Raw genomic sequence first — 19,203 nt, 5'->3', positions numbered from 1 at the left:
GTTTACTGTCGTGGCAAAGTAGCACGTGTCTCACGGCATTACATGGATCCCATCCCTGTCAAACCCTCCACTTTATTAATCTACGGTTATTAATAAACAAAATGAATATTTCATGATGCACTTTAAACAGAATGCATTCGAAGTGAAAAGCACAAAATGGCATTCAATCGTGCAGCTCAGCCATACTGATATTAGCATAGGAAAACACACTGGCCTTTTGTGAGAAGCGATCATCTCTTATCTTGTGCATATCAGTCCAATCACTCCCGGAATAAGTACAGAAGCTCCATCTCCTGTGGCCGTAGCCGATGCTGCGGAGGATGGATCAATGAGGTAGCCCGGCAGTGCCATCGGATCAATGAGTCTCACCCCCCACCCCCCACCCCCCAGCCAAATATCTCCTTCAAATCTGTTCAAATATCACAATTATGATTTTGTCCAAATACCGATTATCTGATATCTTATAAGCTGCTACATGGAGGCGCTCTCGTCTCCTATTTGGAAACTTTCTGGGTTAATAATGGAGGAGTAGTGATGTTGTCACAGGGTGAGGTTGTCATCATGAGGTAGTCACAAGGTGAGGTTGTCACAGGGTTAGGTTCTCATGGTGAGGTTGTCACAGGGTGAGGTTATCATGGTGAGGTTGTCATAGGGGGAGGTTGTAACAAGGTGAAGTTGTCAAAGGGTGAGGTTGTCAAGAGTTGAGGTTGTCATGGGGTGAGGGTACAGTGTGATATTATCATGAGGTGAAGTTGTCACATGGTGAGGTTGTCACAGGTTCAGGTTGTCATGGGGTGAGGTTGTTATAGGGTGAGGTTGTCATAGGGTGAGGTACAGCTTGATATTGTCATGGGGTGAGGTTTCATGGAGTGAGGTTACAGGGTGAGGTTTTTAATGGGTGAGGTCACGAGTTGAGGTTGTCAGGGTAAGGTTGTCATGGGCGTGAAGTTGTTACATGGTGAGGTTGTCACAGGTTCAGGTTGTCAGGATGAGGTTGTTAAAGGTTGAGGTTGTCACAGGGTGAGGTTGTCATGGGGTGAGGTTTCATGGGGTGAGGTCACAGGGTGATATTGTCACGGGGTGAGCTCACAGGGTGATATTGTCACCGGATGAGGTCACAGGGTGAGGTCATGGTGAGGTTGTCATATGGAGAGGTTGAAAAAAGGTGAGCTTGTCACAGAGTGAAGTTGTCAAGTGGTGAGGTTGTCATGAGGTCAGGTTGTCATGGGGTGAAGTTGTCATAGGGTGAGGTTGTCACAGGTTCAGGTTGTCATGGGGTGAAGTTGTCATAGGATGAGGTTGTCACAGGGAGAGGGTGTCATAGGGTGAGATTGTCATAGGGTGAGGTTGTCATGGGGTGAGATTGTTATAGGTTCAGGTTGTCATGGGGTGAGGTTGTCATAGGGTGAGGTTGTCATAGGGTGAGATTGTCATAGGGTGAGGTTGTCATAGGGTGAGGTTGTCATAGGGTGAGGTTGTCATAGGGTGAGGTTGTCATAGGGTGAGATTGTCATAGGGTGAGGTTGTCATAGGGTGAGGTTGTCATAGGGTGAGGTTGTCATAGGGTGACACCTGAGTCAACGAGCTGGCTCCAAGCTGCATCAGCTTCAGCTACCGTTATTTCACAGAGTTCAGAGGTCAACCATATAAACTCTCTGGAACTGATATTTCCCAGATGAGTTATTCTTGATAAGTAACTATATGAATGGGTTTAAAGTGAATTGCAATACACATCTATCATGATACAGTTGATGCAGTGAGTATCTGAAGGATCTCCAGTCTGAGAGTACAGGGGCAAGGGGGGACCCTTCAGGACGGCCCTGCATTAATGCGTACCAATCAGCGTGTGTGGCGGAGGAGGAGCTTTGACCTCAAACCTGTACATGCATAACAGTTGATATGGCAAGTGTCTTGAACATGCTCATGAATATTCATGAGCCTACTAATGAGTGCATCAAACGTCTTGCTCTGACATGACCTACCTGCCGGTTCCCGCACACGGTATCGATACGTGCCACGCTTCTTGTAGTACCACAAGGTGAAGGTCAGTGCTGCCACGATCACGACACAAATTACGGACAACACTATGGGCCAGAGATCTGCCTCCTCAACCCGAAAATCCCTCGTTCCCTGTAGAAGAAGAACAAATAACTTCTGAACAACTTTAGCATTATTAGGATCTGGCAACCTATATCCAACATCCCCTGTAGACCCTCTATATACAACATCCCCTGTAGACCCTCTATATACAACATCCCCTGTAGACCCTCTATATACTACATCCCCTGTAGACCCTCTATATACTACATCCCCTGTAGACCCTCTATATACAACATCCCCTGTAGACCCTCTATATACAACATCGCCTGTAGACCCTCTATATACAACATCCCCTGTAGACCATCTATATACATCATCCCCTGTAGACCCTCTATATACAACATGCCCTGTAGACCCTAGATACAGCATCACCCATAGACCCTCTATATACAACATGCCCTGTAGACCCTAGATACAGCGTCACCCATAGACCCTGCAGACATCCCCTGTAGACCCTAGATACAGCATCACCCATAGACCCTGCAGACATCCCCTGTAGACCCTAGATACAGCATCACCCATAGACCCTGCAGACATCCCCTGTAAACCCCCTAGAAACAGCATCACCCATAGACCCTGCAGCATTCCCTGTAGACCCTAGATGCAGCGTCACCCATAGACCCTGCAGACATCCCCTGTAGACCCTAGATACAGCATCACCCATAGACCCTGCAGACATCCCCTGTAGACCCTAGATGCAGCGTCACCCATAGACCCTGCAGACATCCCCTGTAGACTCTAGATGCAGCGTCACCCAAAGACCCTGCAGACACCCCCTGTAGACCCTAGATGCAGCATCACCCATAGACCCTGCAGACACCCCCTGTAGACCCTAGATGCAGCGTCACCCATAGACCCTGCAGACATCCCCTGTAGACCCTAGATGCAGCGTTACCCATAGACCCTGCAGACATCCCCTGTAGACCCTAGATACAGCATCACCCATAGACCCTGCAGACATCCCCTGTAGACCCTAGATGCAGCGTTACCCATAGACCCTGCAGACATCCCCTGTAGACCCTAGATACAGCATCACCCATAGACCCTGCAGACATCCCCTGTAGACCCTAGATGCAGCGTTACCCATAGACCCTGCAGACACCCCCTGTAGACCCTAGATGCAGCGTCACCCATAGACCCTGCAGACATCCCCTGTAGCAGTATGGCAATGTGAAACTGATTTGAGCAAAGGAGGTGTGTAGTTGGTCAGACATTCATGGTAAGATGTACATGTGTGGTTGGCTGACATGGTGCCTCAGACTGCAGTGATTGTTAGTGGGCTAACATCTGGTGTATCTCCCACAGAAGGTGATAAACACATTTATACCCAGCCTCAAACAAACACTCATTGAAACCATTCTGCACAGTGTGACGGGTGCATAAACACAAGCAGCAGCACATGCACTGTGCATCCCCCAGGAGAACAATGTCGCACAGTGATCCCCTGAAGATGCGGTGCCAGTACAATGGACCAATTGTTGTGATGCAGAGTTTACAGACCTAGAGTATATAAAATGTTTTGACACAGTAATAATAACTTTCAATGGCCCAATTGTAAACTACTCATCTGTTGAGGTAAATCATGCAGTGTTGGTTTTCTTGTGCAAGTGAGGGAAGCTAGGACATCAAGAGTTATCTCCCTTCTGCTAACAACACTTCAAGCATGGGAAAAAATAAATGATTTTTTTCTAAGCAATATGAGGTTTGAGCATTCTCATTTACAAGAAGTTTGGACAAGTGATAGCTAACAGCTATAAATGAAGGAGTATTATGTGATATAAAACTTTTTTACAGCAAAACTTTCACAATATTGACAAGAATTGAAAACTTTAAGCTCCTGGAATATGTTTCATCACAAAGCGTCTATGAAATGCCTCAAATAGATTCTTTACTCCAGCTTTCCTTAATTTTCTCCTTTTCTGTAACACAGCTAGCCCTAACTTAATCTGCCTCTCTAATCTTGTTAATTCTAAACTTCCTCCTCTTCTCTAATCCAGTTACTTGTAAATTTAATGTGGTTCTCTTCTAATTCAATTAACCCTAAACTTTCTCCCGTTCCCTCATCCAGCGCAAGAGCAGTCAGCACTTGGGGATGGATGATATAAGTGGCAATGAAAGTTACAACATAAGTAACAATGTCAGCGATTCAGTAACAATGTAAGCAACAAAGTAACAGTGTCAGCGACAAAGTAACAGTGTCAGCAACAATGTAACAATGTCAGCGACAAAGTAACAGTGTCAGCGACAAAGTAACAGTGTCAGCAACAATGTAACAATGTCAACAACAAATTAACAGTGTCAGCGACAATGTAACTGTGTCAGCGACAATGTAACAATGTCAGCAACAAAGTAACAGTGTCAGCGACAAAGGAACAGTGTCAGTGACAAAGTAACAGAGTCAGCGACAATGTAACAATGTCAGCGACAAAGTAGCAGTGTCAGCGACAAAGGAACAGTGTCAGCGACAAAGTAACAGTGTCAGCAACAATGTAACAATGTCAGCGACAAAGTAACAGTGTCAGCGACAGAGTAACAGTGTCAGCGACAAAGTAACAGTGTCAGCAACAATGTAACAATGTCAGCGACAAAGTAACAGTGTCAGCGACAAAGTAACAGTGTCAGCAACAATGTAACAATGTCAGCGACAAAGTAACAGTGTCAGTGACAAAGTAACAGTGTCAGCGACAATGTAAGTGACAATGTAAGTGACTATGTAAGTGACAATGTAAGTGACTATGTAAGTGACAATGTAAGTGACAATGTAAGCGACAATGTAAGAGACAATGTAAGTGACTATGTAAGTGACAATGTAAGTGACAATGTAAGCGACAATGTAAGAGACTATGTAAGTGACAATGTAAGTGACTATGTAAGTGACTATGTAAGTGACAATGTAAGTGACAATGTAGGTGACCATGTAAGTGACAATGCAAGTGACAATGTAAGCGACAATGTAAGAGACTATGTAAGAGACAATTTAAGCCACAATGTAAGTGACAATGTAAGTGACTATGTAAGTGACTATGTAAGTGACAATGTAAGCGACAATGTAAGTGACAATGTAAGCCACAATGTAAGAGACAATGTAAGCCACAATGTAAGGGACAATGTAAGTGACTATGTAAGTGACAATGTAAGTGACTATGTAAGTGACTATGTAAGTGACAATGTAAGCGACAATGTAAGTGACAATGTAAGCCACAATGTAAGAGACAATGTAAGGGACAATGTAAGGGACAATGTAAGTCACAATGTGAGCCACAATGTAAGCCACAATGTAAGCCACAATGTAAGTGACAATGTAAGCCACAATGTAAGCCACAATGTAAGAGACAATGTAAGCCACAATGTAAGTGATAATGTAAGTGACAATGTAAGTGACTATGTAAGTGACTATGTAAGTGACAATGTAAGCCACAATGTAAGGGACAATGTAAGTGACAATGTAAGTGACAATGTAAGTGACTATGTAAGTGACAATGTAAGTGACAATGTAAGCCACAATGTAAGTGACAATGTAAGTGACAATGTAAGCTACAATGTAAGTGACAATGTAAGCCACAATGTAAGTGACTACATAAGTGACAATGTAAGTGACAATGTAAGCCACAATGTAAGTGACTATGTAAGTGACAATGTAAGCCACAATGTAAGAGACAATGTAAGCCACAATGTAAGCCACAATGTAAGTGACTATGTAAGTGACAATGTAAGTGACAATGTAAGTGACAATGTAAGTGACAATGTAAGTGACTATGTAAGTGACAATGTAAGTGACTATGTAAGTGACAATGTAAGCCACAATGTAAGCCACATTGTAAGTGACAATGTGAGCCACAATGTAAGTGACAATGTAAGTGACAATGTAAGTGACTATGTAAGCCACAATGTAAGTGACTACGTAAGTGACAATGTAAGCCACAATGTAAGCCACAATGTAAGAGACAATGTAAGTGACAATGTAAGTAAGTAAGCCATCTAGGCCTATCCCACTTGCTGACCCCATCCCCCATCTCACCTCACCTCACCTCACCATGCCAACCTCACCATGCCAACTTCCCCTCCACCTCACCTCACTGCTAAAACATACGTACAATGTATAGTTTGATGTTGACCTGGTCCTTCAGATAGGCCGCTGTATGTGAAAGCACCACTTGGTCCTGGAGTCTGGGGGTCTGGAGACGAAAGGACACCCTTGCTTCATCCTCTGCATCTTCTTTAAAGACAACCATCACCTGCAACAATCATTGTCCTGCTACACAACCATAACCTGCAACAATCATTGTCCTGTTACACACAACCATCCCCTGCAGCAATCATTGTCCTGTTACACACAACCATCCCCTGCAACAATCATTGTCCTGTTACACACAACCATCACCTGCAACAATCATTGTCCTGTTACACACAACCATCCCCTGCAACAATCATTGTCCTGTTACACACAACCATCACCTGCAACAATCATTGTCCTGTTACACACAACCATCACCTGCAACAATCGTTGTCCTGTTACACACAACCATCACCTGATAACAATTAAGGTAACCCTATACTATGGGACGCTCTGCTGTGTGACACTCCACTATATGACCCTGCTGTGTGACACTCTGCTGTGTGACATTCTACACTGTGACACTCTGCTGTGTGACACTCTATAATGTGACGCTCTACTATGTGACACTCTGCTCTGTGACACCCTACTATTTGACACTCTACAATGTGACACTCTGCTGTGTGACACTCTACAATGTGACAATCTGCTGCGTGACACTCTACAATGTGACACTCGGCAGTGTGACACTCTACAATGTGACACTCTGCTGTGTGACACACTACAATGTGACACTCTGCTGTGTGACATTCTACAATGTGACGCTGTGCTGTGTGACACTCTGCTGTGTGACACACTACAATGTGACGCTCTGCTGCGTGACACCCTACAATGTGACACTGTGCTGTGTGACTCTCTACAATGTGACACTCTACAATGTGACACTCTACAATGTGACACTCTACAATGTGACACTCTGCTGTGTGACACTCTACAATGTGACACTTTGCTGTGTGACATTCTACAATGTGACACTCTGCTGTGTGACGCTCTACAATGTGACACTCTGCTGTGTGACACTCTGCAATGTGACACCCTACAATGTGACGCTCTGCTGTGTGACACCCTACAATACGACGCTGTACAATGTGGCACTCTACAATGTGACACTCTGCTGTGTGACATCCTACAATGTGACACTCTGCTGTGTGACATTCTACAATGTGACACTCTGCTGTGTGACACTCTGCTGTGTGACGCTCTACAATGTGACACTCTGCTGTGTGACACTCTACAATTTGACACTGTGCTGTGTGTCATTCTACAATGTGACACTCTGCTGTGTGACGCTCTACAATGTGACACTCTACAATGTGGCACTCTACAATGTGACACACTGCTGTGTGACACCCTTCAACGTGACACTCGGCTGTGTGACATTCTACAATGTGACACTCTGCTGTGTGACACTCTGCTGTGTGACACTCTGCTGTGTGACACTGTGCTGTGTGACATTCTACAATGTGACACTCTGCTGTGTGACGCTCTACAATGTGACGCTCTGCTGTGTGACATCCTACTATGTGACACTCTGCTGTGTGACGCTCTACAATGTGACACTCTGTTGTGTGACACTCTGCAATGTGACACCCTACAATGTGACACTCTGCTGTGTGACACTCTACAATGTGATGCTCTGCTGTGTGACACCCTACAATGTGACGCTCTACAATGTGGCACTCTACAATGTGACACTCTGCCGTGTGACACCCTACAATTTGACATCCTACAATGTGACACTCTGCTGTGTGACATTCTACAATGTAACACTCTGCAGTGTGACACTGCTGTGTGACACTCTGCTGTGTGACGCTCTACAATGTGACACTCTGCTTTGTGACCCTCTACAATGTGACACTGTGCTGTGTGTCATTCTACAATGTGACCCTCTGCTGTGTGACGCTCTACAATGTGACACTCTACAATGTGGCACTCTACAATGTGACACACTGCTATGTGACACCCTTCAATGTGACACTCTGCTGTGTGACATTCTACAATGTGACATTCTACAATGTGACACTCTGCTGTGTGACACTGTGCTGTGTGACATTCTACAATGTGACACTGCTGTGTGACACTCTACAATGTGACACTGCTGTGTGACATTCTACAATGTGACACTCTGCTGTGTGTCATTCTACAATGTGACACTCTGCTATGTGACACTCTACAATGTGACACTGTTTTGTGTGACATTCTACAATGTGACACTGCTGTGTGACACTCTACAATGTGACACTGCTGTGTGACACTCTACAATGTGACACTGCTGTGTGACACTCTACAATGTGACACTGCTGTGTGACACTCTACAATGTGACACTGTGCTGTGTGACATTCTACAATGTGACACTGCTGTGTGACATTCTACAATGTGACACTGTGATGTGTGACACTCTACAATGTGACACTGTGATGTGCGACATTCTACAATGTGACACTCTACAATGTGACATTCTACAATGTGACACTGTGTTGTGTGATATTCTACAATGTGACACTGTGCTGTGTGACATTCTACAATGTGACACTCTGCTATGTGACACTCTACAATGTGACACTGTGTTGTGTGACATTCTACAATGTGACACTGTGCTGTGTGACACTCTACAATGTGACACTCTGCTGTGTGACACTCTACAATGTGACACTGTGTTGTGTGACATTCTACAATGTGACACTCTGCTGTGTGACATTCTAGTATGTGACACTACTGTGACACTCTTCCATGTGACGCTCTATGTGACACTCTTCCATGTGACACTGCTGTCTGCCACTCTGCCACTGACACTGTGTCTGACACTCTGCTGTGTGACATTCTAGTATGTGACACTACTGTGACACTCTTCCACGTGACACTGCTGTCTGCCACCCTGCCACTGACACTGCTGTCTGCCACTCTGCCACTGACACTGTGTCTGACACTCTGCTGTGTGACACTCTTCCATGTGACACTGCTGTCTGCCTCTCTGCCACTGACACTGCTGTCTGACACTCTGCCACTGACACTGCTGTCTGACACTCTGCCACTGACACTGCTGTCTGACACTCTGACACTGACACTGTGTCTGACACTCTGCCACTGACACTGTGTCTGACACTCTGCTGTGTGACACTCTTCCATGTGACACTGCTGTCTGCCTCTCTGCCACTGACACTGCTGTCTGACACTCTGCCACTGACACTGCTGTCTGCCACTCTGCCACTGACACTGTGTCTGACACTCTGCTGTGTGACATTCTAGTATGTGACACTACTGTGACACTCTTCCATGTGACACTGCTGTCTGCCACCCTGCCACTGACACTGCTGTCTGCCACTCTGCCACTGACACTGTGTCTGACACTCTGCTGTGTGACACTCTTCCATGTGACACTGCTGTCTGCCTCTCTGCCACTGACACTGCTGTCTGACACTCTGCCACTGACACTGCTGTCTGACACTCTGCCACTGACACTGCTGTCTGACACTCTGACACTGACACTGTGTCTGACACTCTGCTGTGTGACACTCTTCCATATGACACTGCTGTCTGCCTCTCTGCCACTGACACTGCTGTCTGACACTCTGCCACTGACACTGTGTCTGACACTCTGCCACTGACACTGCTGTCTGACACTCTGCCACTGACACTGTGTCTGACACTCTGCCACTGACACTGCTGTCTGACACTCTGCCACTGACACTGCTGTCTGACACTCTGCCACTGACACTGTGTCTGACACTCTGCCACTGACACTGCTGTCTGACACTCTGCCACTGACACTGTGTCTGACACTCTGCCACTGACACTGCTGTCTGACACTCTGCCACTGACACTGTGTCTGACACTCTGCCACTGACACTGCTGTCTGACACTCTGCCACTGACACTGTGTCTGACACTCTGCCACTGACACTGCTGTCTGACACTCTGCCACTGACACTGCTGTCTGACACTCTGACACTGACACTGTGTCTGACACTCTGACACTGACACTGCTGTCTGACACTCTGCCACTGACACTGTGTCTGACACTCTGCCACTGACACTGTGTCTGACACTCTGACACTGACACTGTGTCTGACACTCTGACACTGACACTGTGTCTGACACTCTGACACTGACACTGTGTCTGACACTCTGACACTGACACTGTGTCTGACACTCTGACACTGACACTGCTGTCTGACACTCTGACACTGACACTGCTGTCTGACACTCTGACACTGACACTGTGACACTGACACTGTGTCTGACACTCTGACACTGACACTGTGTCTGACACTCTGACACTGACACTGTGTCTGACACTCTGACACTGACACTGTGTCTGACACTCTGCCACTGACACTGTGTCTGACACTCTGCCACTGACACTGCTGTCTGACACTCTGCCACTGACACTGTGTCTGACACTCTGCCACTGACACTGTGTCTGACACTCTGCCACTGACACTGTGTCTGACACTCTGCCACTGACACTGTGTCTGACACTGTGCACTGTATTGTGCAGGAATATATCAGCAGTTATGTTTTGAGACGTGCGACAAATGGACGATTAAGATGCTCCCTAGGGACATAAACTTGGCATCAAGGTGTCTGGTGGCAGTTTATAGGACCAGTACAACTTCTATAATAAAAGCCTTTTCCACTTAAACACAGACAATAATATGCTTCAAGTGTCTGTACACAATGATAAAGCTGAAATTAGAGCTAAGTGATAAAATCTCCTCCTTGGTCTGCACGCTGCCTTGGCTTGATGGCAGCGGTGTATTCAGGACTAAGACTCTCCCGGCTTAGTGTCTCACCAGGACAGACTAATTACCATTTGACAACCAGTAATATCGCACCAAATCTGACTATTAAATGTCACTCAATACAATAAACCATCATTAGAGCCATAATTGCCTGGAACGTACACAAACTGTCTGCTCATCCCCCTGTCTACAACCACCTCTTGAAAATCACCTCTCGACGACAACCTCTCACAACCACCTCTTAATAACCATCTGTCTACAACCACCCGTCTACAACCAACTCTTGACAATCATCTCTCTACAACCACCTCTCTACAACTACCTGTTACAACCACTTCTCTACAACCACCTCTCAACAACCACCTGTCACAACCACCTCTCTACAACCACCCGTCACCCAACTCTCAACAACCACCTCTCAACAACCACCTGTCACAACCACCTCTCTACAACCACCTCTCTGCAACCAGCCGTCACCCAACTCTCAACAACCACCTGTCACAACCACCTCTCTACAACCATCTGTCACAACCACCTCTCTACAACCACCTCTCAACAACCACCTCTCAACAACCACCTCGCTACAACCACATGTCACAACCCTCACTCGATAACCACCTGTCACAACCACCTCTCTGCAACCACCCATAACCCAACTCTCAACAACCACCTCTCAACAACCACCTTCTACAACCACCTCTCTGCAACCACCCGTCACCCAACTCTCAAAAACCACCTGTCACAACCACCTCTCTACAACCACCTGTCACAACCACCTCTCTACAACCACCTCTCAACAACCACCTCGCTACAACCACATGTCACCCAACTCTCAACAACCACCTCTCAACAACCACCTGTCACAACCACCTCTCTGCAACCACCCGTCACCCAACTCTCAACAACCACCTCTCAACAACCACCTCTCAACATCCACCTCTCTACAACCACCTCACTTCAACTGCCTTGCTTCAACCACCTCTCAACATCCACCTCGCTTCAACCACCTCTCAACATCCACCTCTCTACAACCACCTCTCAACAACCACCTCGCTACAACCACATGTCACAACCCTCACTTGATAACCACCTGTCACAACCAATTTTCTGCAACCACCTCTCTACAACCAACTCTTAACAACCACCTCTCTACAACCACCTCACTTCAACTACCTTGCTTCAACCACCTCTCTACAACCACCTCTCTACAACCACCTCTCAACAACCACCTCGCTACAACCACATGTCACAACCCTCACTCGATAACCACCTGTCACAACCAATTTTCTGCAACCACCTCTCTACAACCAACTCTTAACAACCACCTCTCTACAACCACCTCACTTCAACTACCTTGCTTCAACCACCTCTCTACAACCACCTCTCTACAACCACCTCTCAACAACCACCTCGCTACAACCACATGTCACAACCCTCACTCGATAACCACCTGTCACAACCAATTTTCTGCAACCACCTCTCTACAACCAACTCTCAACAACCACCTCTCTACAAACACCTCACTTCAACTACCTTGCTTCAACCACCTCTCTACAACCACCTCTCGACAACCAGCTCTCGACAACCAACTCTCGACAACCACCTCTCTAAAGCCAACTCTCTACAACCACCTCTCTACAACAACCCGTCACCCAACTCTCGACAATCACCTCTTGACAACCACCACCCTACAACCACCTGTCTTCAATCACCTGTCACAACCACCTGTCACAACCACCTTGTTTCAACCACCTCGCTTCAACCACCTCTCTATAACCAATTCTCGCTACAACCACCTCGCTACAACCACCTGTCTACAACCACCTGTCACAACCAACTCTCAACAACCACAACCCTACAAACACCTGTCTTCAACCACCTCTCAACAACCACCTGTCTACAACCACCTTGCTTTAACCACCTCGCTTCAACCACCTCTCTATAACCAACTATCAACAACCACCTCTCTACAACCACCTCACTACAACCACCTGTCACAACCAACTCTCAACAACCACCTAGCTACAACCACCTCGCTACAACCAACTCTCAACAACCACCTAGCTACAACCACCTGTCTACAACCACCTGTCTACAACCACCTGTCTACAACCACCTGTCACAACCAACTCTCGACAACCACCTCACTACAACCACCTCTCAACAACCACCTGTCTACAACCACCTCGCTTCAACCACCTCGCTTTAACCACCTATCTACAACCACCTCTCAACAACCACCTCCCTTCAACCACCTCACTTCAACCACCTCTCTACAACCACATACCATTTCCATGACAACCTACTTCCACAACAAGGACATGTATAGTTTCGACTGCGTGCATGACATCAACTTGGAGGTAATCACTACCAAGCAGAAACAACTTTCCCCAACACTTCCCTGACATCCCAGTACCTGTTCTATCTTCCATCCACCAGCGCCTCTGTGAATCGTTACAGGTATTGATCTGCCTCACCAACCCAAGACAGCTTCTGCTCAAACACCTTTGGCTGAGATTTTTTCTATCCAATAACATTTCTGGAATACATGCTCTTGAAGTCTGGAGGGACATGTCAATGCATCCTTAAAAAGTGACGAGGAATTTGTCTGATTCAAACAAGAGCAAAGCCCATCGCTAAAGCAGCAGACATTTCAATTACAGTGGTGTCCATGGTTTCCTCGGGAATAACAGCCCCAAGGGATATCATCAAGTTATTTCTTTTAGTTAAAAAAGACTAATTTCAGTGGTTGTGACAAGGAGATATTTAGAATAACAAAATAAAGTCAGATAAAACATATTTCAAATTTAATTGCCACCACAATGTTTTGTGAAATACTAATTGATCATAAGTGCACTGGACAAAGGCATTTTTCTTTGATTTTTCAACATTGCAAATACGTTTTAGAACCATTGCACTGTCCCTTGACCACTTCCACAAGCCATCAAGCCATCAAGCCATCACCCCGTCACCCTCCTTGTCCCGTCACACTCCTCATCCCACCACCCCGTCACCCTCCTCATCATGTCACTCTCCTCAACATGTCACTCTCCTCATCCTGTCACCCTCCTCATCCTGTCACTCTCCTCATCATGTCACTCTCCTCAACATGTCACTCTCCTCATCCTGTCACCCTCCTCATCCTGTCACTCTCCTCATCCTGTCACTCTCCTCAACATGTCACCCTCCTCATCCTGTCACCCTCCTCATCATGTCACTCTCCTCAACATGTCACCCTCCTCATCCCGTCACCCTCCTCATCCTGTCACTCTCCTCAACATGTCACCCTCCTCATCCTGTCACCCTCCTCATCCTGTCACTCTCCTCATCCTGTCACCCTCCTCATCCTGTCACCCTCCTCATCCTGTCACCCTCCTCATCCTGTCACTCTCCTCATCCTGTCACCCTCCTCATCCTGTCACTCTCCTCATCCTGTCACCCTCCTCATCCTGTCACTCTCCTCATCCTGTCACCCTCCTCATCCTGTCACCCTCATCACCCTGTCACCCTCCTCATCCTGTCACCCTCCTCATCCTGTCACCCCATCACCCTTCTCAACATGTCACCCTCCTCATCCTGTCACTCTCCTCAACATGTCACCCTCCTCATCCTGTCACCCTCATCACCCTTCTCAACATGTCACCCTCCTCATCCTGTCACCCTCATCACCCTTCTCAACATGTCACCCTCCTCATCCTGTCACTCTCCTCATCCTGTCACCCTCCTCATCCTGTCACCCTCCTCACCCTCCTCACCCCATCACCCTTCTCAACATGTCACCCTCCTCACCCTGTCACTCTCCTCACCCTGTCACCCCATCACCCTCCTCAACATGTCACTCTCCTCATCCTGTCACTCTCCTCATCCTGTCACTCTCCTCATCCTTTCACTCTCCTCATCCTGTCACTCTCCTCATCCTGTCACCCTCCTCATCCTGTCACCCTCCTCACCCTGTCACCCTTCTCAACATGTCGCCCTCATCACCCTGTCACCCTCCTCATCCTGTCACCCTCCTCACCCTGTCACCCCATCACCCTTCTCAACATGTCACCCTCCTCAACATGTCACTCTCCTCATCCTGTGACACTCCTCATCCTGTCACTCTCCTCATTCTGTCACCCTCCTCACTCCGTCACCCCATCACCCTTCTCAACATGTCACCCTCCTCAACATGTCACTCTCCTCATCCTGTGACCTTCCTCATCCTGTCACCCTCCTCATCCTGTCACTCTCCTCATCCTGTCACCCCGTAACCCTCCTCACCCCATCGCCCTTCTCAACATGTCAACGTCTCGTACATCTCGAAAACCCCACAACCAACAACCCTCTTTCCTCACAATGTTCTGAAGATCCGGGGTAAAAGTGGTCTTCAGCATCCCATTCTTGCCGTAAAATGTGACTATGCATGTCGTAAGAGGCAACTAATCGGATCGTGTGATCATTCTCGCTGACTTGGCTGATGCATATCATCAGATCCAAATTGTGTGGATTGATGCTCATGATGTCAATCACTGGTTAGTCGGGTTCAGATTTGATTATTTACAGACCACCGCATATTGCTGGCCTATTGATGAGTGCCGCCTTATACAACGAACCAACATCATATTGCTGGCCTATTGATGAGTGCCGCCTTATACAACGAACCACCATCATATTGCTGGCCTATTGATGAGTGCTGCATTAAACAACAAATCAACATCATATTGCTGGCCTATTGATGAGTGCTGCATTAAACAACAAACCAACATCATATTGCTGGCCTATTGATGAGTGCTGCATTAAACAACAAACCAACATCATATTGCTGGCATATTGATGAGTGCTGCATTAAACAACAAACCAACATCATATTGCTGGCATATTGATGAGTGCTGCGTTAAACAACAAACCACCGTCATATTGCTGGCCTATTGATGAGTGCTGCATTAAACATCAAACCAACATCATATTGCTGGCCTATTGATGAGTGCTGCATTAAACAACAAACCAACATCATATTGCTGGCCTATTGATGAGTGCCGCGTTAAACATCAAACCACCGTCATATTGCTGGCATATTGATGAGTGCTGCATTAAACAACAAACCAACATCATATTGCTGGCCTATTGATGAGTGCCGCGTTAAACATCAAACCAACATCATATTGCTGGCCTATTGATGAGTGCTGCATTAAACATCAAACCACCGTCATATTGCTGGCATATTGATGAGTGCTGCGTTAAACAACAAACCACCGTCATATTGCTGGCATATTGATGAGTGCTGCGTTAAACAACAAACCACCGTCATATTGCTGGCATATTGATGAGTGCTGCGTTAAACAACAAACCACCGTCATATTGCTGGCATATTGATGAGTGCTGCGTTAAACAACAAAGAAACAAACAATATTTGATATTCACCCGTTGTACCATTCTGTACACCCATGTCTGGGTGACAACTCCCCTCCCCTCCCCTCAAGTCGAGTGTTGTCTACAGCAGTGAAAGGCCAGGTTGGGGCGACATCAAAGGGACATTATTTGACCGTTATGCTACTCTGTATTTCTGCTTTACAAGGCTTCCAACTCACTGGTCACAATGGCAACAAATGGCCTACAGAAATGTCACAGAAGATTCACTAAGGGGCTTGCTGGTTAAAAGTCCATTACTTCAGACATAAATCAGCAGAATGCACCAGACCAGAACAGAGACAGAGTAACACACTGTAGTGACTTGTGTTTGTCAGATGCATATGTATCAGAGAAAGGTTAATATATTGAAGGAAATGTTTGTAAGTTTGCCAGGGCTTTACCTCAACTTACAAAACTGAGGGTCCAAGGATACTCAGAGGAAGCGTGAGGAAGTAATGGTGAGGTATCCTGTAAAGTAATGGTGAGGTATGCTGTAAAGTAATGGTGAGGTGTCCTGTACTGTAAAGTAATGGTGAGGTGTCCTGTAAAGTAATGGTGAGGTATCCTGTAAAGTAGTGGTGAGGTGTCCTGTACTGTAAAGTAATGGTGAGGTATGCTGTAAAGTAATGGTGAGGTGTCCTGTACTGTAAAGTAATGGTGAGGTATGCTGTAAAGTAATGGTGAGGTGTCCTGTACTGTAAAGTAATGGTGAGGTGTCCTGTAAAGTAATGGTGAGGTATCCTGTAAAGTAGTGGTGAGGTGTCCTGTACTGTAAAGTAATGGTGAGGTATGCTGTAAAGTAATGGTGAGGTGTCCTGTACTGTAAAGTAATGGTGAGGTATGCTGTAAAGTAATGGTGAGGTGTCCTGTACTGTAAAGTAATGGTGAGGTGTCCTGTAAAGTAATGGTGAGGTGTCCTGTAAAGTAGTGGTGAGGTGTCCTGTACTGTAAAGTAATGGTGAGGTGTCCTGTAAAGTAGTGGTGAGGTGTCCTGTACTGTAAAGTAATGGTAAGGTGTCCTGTAAAGTAATGGTGAGGAATCCTGTAAAGTAGTGGTGAGGTGTCCTGTACTGTAAAGTAATGGTGAGGTGTCCTGTAAAGTAATGGTGAGGTGTCCTGTACTGTAAAGTAATGGTGAGGTGTCCTGTAAAGTAATGGTGAGGTATCCTGTAAAGTAGTGGTGAGGTGTCCTGTACTGTAAAGTAATGGTGAGGTGTCCTGTAAAGTAATGGTGAGGTGTCCTGTACTGTAAAGTAATGGTGAGGTGTCCTGTAAAGTAATGGTGAGGTATCCTGTAAAGTAGTGGTGAGGTGTCCTGTACTGTAAAGTAGTGGTGAGGAATCCTGTAAAGTAGTGGTGAGGTGTCCTGTACTGTAAAGTAATGGTGAGGTGTCCTGTAAAGTAATGGTGAGGTATCCTGTAAAGTAGTGGTGAGGTGTCCTGTACTGTAAAGTAATGGTGAGGAATCCTGTAAAGTAGTGGTGAGGTGTCCTGTACTGTAAAGTAATGGTGAGGTGTCCTGTAAAGTAATGGTGAGGTGTCCTGTACTGTAAAGTAATGGTGAGGTGTCCTGTAAAGTAATGGTGAGGTGTCCTGTACTGTAAAGTAATGGTAAGGTGTCCTGTAAAGTAATGGTGAGGAATCCTGTAAAGTAGTGGTGAGGTGTCCTGTACTGTAAAGTAATGGTGAGGTGTCCTGTAAAGTAATGGTGAGGTGTCCTGTACTGTAAAGTAATGGTGAGGTGTCCTGTAAAGTAATGGTGAGGTATCCTGTAAAGTAGTGGTGAGGTGTCCTGTACTGTAAAGTAATGGTGAGGTGTCCTGTAAAGTAATGGTGAGGTGTCCTGTACTGTAAAGTAATGGTGAGGTGTCCTGTAAAGTAATGGTGAGGTATCCTGTAAAGTAGTGGTGAGGTGTCCTGTACTGTAAAGTAATGGTGAGGAATCCTGTAAAGTAGTGGTGAGGTGTCCTGTACTGTAAAGTAATGGTGAGGTGTCCTGTAAAGTAATGGTGAGGTGTCCTGTACTGTAAAGTAATGGTGAGGTGTCCTGTAAAGTAATGGTGAGGTATCCTGTAAAGTAGTGGTGAGGTGTCCTGTACTGTAAAGTAATGGTGAGGAATCCTGTAAAGTAGTGGTGAGGTGTCCTGTACTGTAAAGTAATGGTGAGGTGTCCTGTAAAGTAATGGTGAGGTGTCCTGTACTGTAAAGTAATGGTGAGGTGTCCTGTAAAGTAATGGTAAGGTATCCTGTAAAGTAGTGGTGAGGTGTCCTGTACTGTAAAGTAATGGTGAGGTGTCCTGTAAAGTAGTGGTAAGGTGTCCTGTAAAGTAGTGGTGAGGTGTCCTGTACTGTAAAGTAGTGGTAAGGTGTCCTGTAAAGTAGTGGTGAGGTGTCCTGTAAAGTAATGGTGAGGTATCCTGTACTGTAAAGTAATGGTGAGGTATCCTGTAAAGTAGTGGTGAGGTGTCCTGTACTGTAAAGTAATGGTGAGGTGTCCTGTAAAGTAATGGTGAGGTGTCCTGTACTGTAAAGTAATGGTGAGGTGTCCTGTACTGTAAAGTAATGGTGAGGTATCCTGTAAAGTAGTGGTGAGGTGTCCTGTACTGTAAAGTAATGGTGAGGTGTCCTGTAAAGTAATGGTGAGGTGTCCTGTACTGTAAAGTAATGGTGAGGTGTCCTGTACTGTAAAGTAATGGTGAGGTATCCTGTAAAGTAATGGTGAGGTGTCCTGTACTGTAAAGTAATGGTGAGGTGTACTGTAAAGTAGTGGTGAGGTGTCCTGTAAAGTAGTGGTGAGGTGTCCTGTAAAGTAGTGGTGAGGTGTCCTGTACTGTAAAGTAATGGTGAGGTATCCTG

General features: G+C 46.1%; 2 protein-coding genes across 4 annotated transcripts in view; one reads left to right on the top strand and one right to left on the bottom strand.

Annotated features, from left to right (window-relative positions):
• LOC139477912 (uncharacterized) overlaps window positions 1-19,203 on the top strand; it is a 189,223-nt gene that overhangs the window by 78,992 nt on the left and 91,028 nt on the right. The window lies entirely within an intron of this gene.
• LOC139477913 (uncharacterized) overlaps window positions 1-19,203 on the bottom strand; it is a 263,405-nt gene that overhangs the window by 234,237 nt on the left and 9,965 nt on the right. For both annotated transcript variants that reach the window (XM_071260356.1, XM_071260357.1), the window contains exons 2-3: window positions 6,195-6,335; window positions 1,983-2,130 (exon numbers count right to left, since the gene is read on the bottom strand). In XM_071260356.1, coding sequence (XP_071116457.1) covers window positions 1,983-2,130; window positions 6,195-6,335 — 289 coding nt within the window. The remainder of the gene's footprint in view (window positions 1-1,982; window positions 2,131-6,194; window positions 6,336-19,203) is intronic.

This window comes from Haliotis cracherodii, unplaced genomic scaffold (assembly GCF_022045235.1).
Source record: "Haliotis cracherodii isolate W230 unplaced genomic scaffold, xgHalCrac1.p SCAF_37, whole genome shotgun sequence".
Lineage (NCBI taxonomy): Eukaryota > Metazoa > Mollusca > Gastropoda > Lepetellida > Haliotidae > Haliotis > Haliotis cracherodii.
This window is presented reverse-complemented; position numbering and strand designations above follow the sequence as displayed.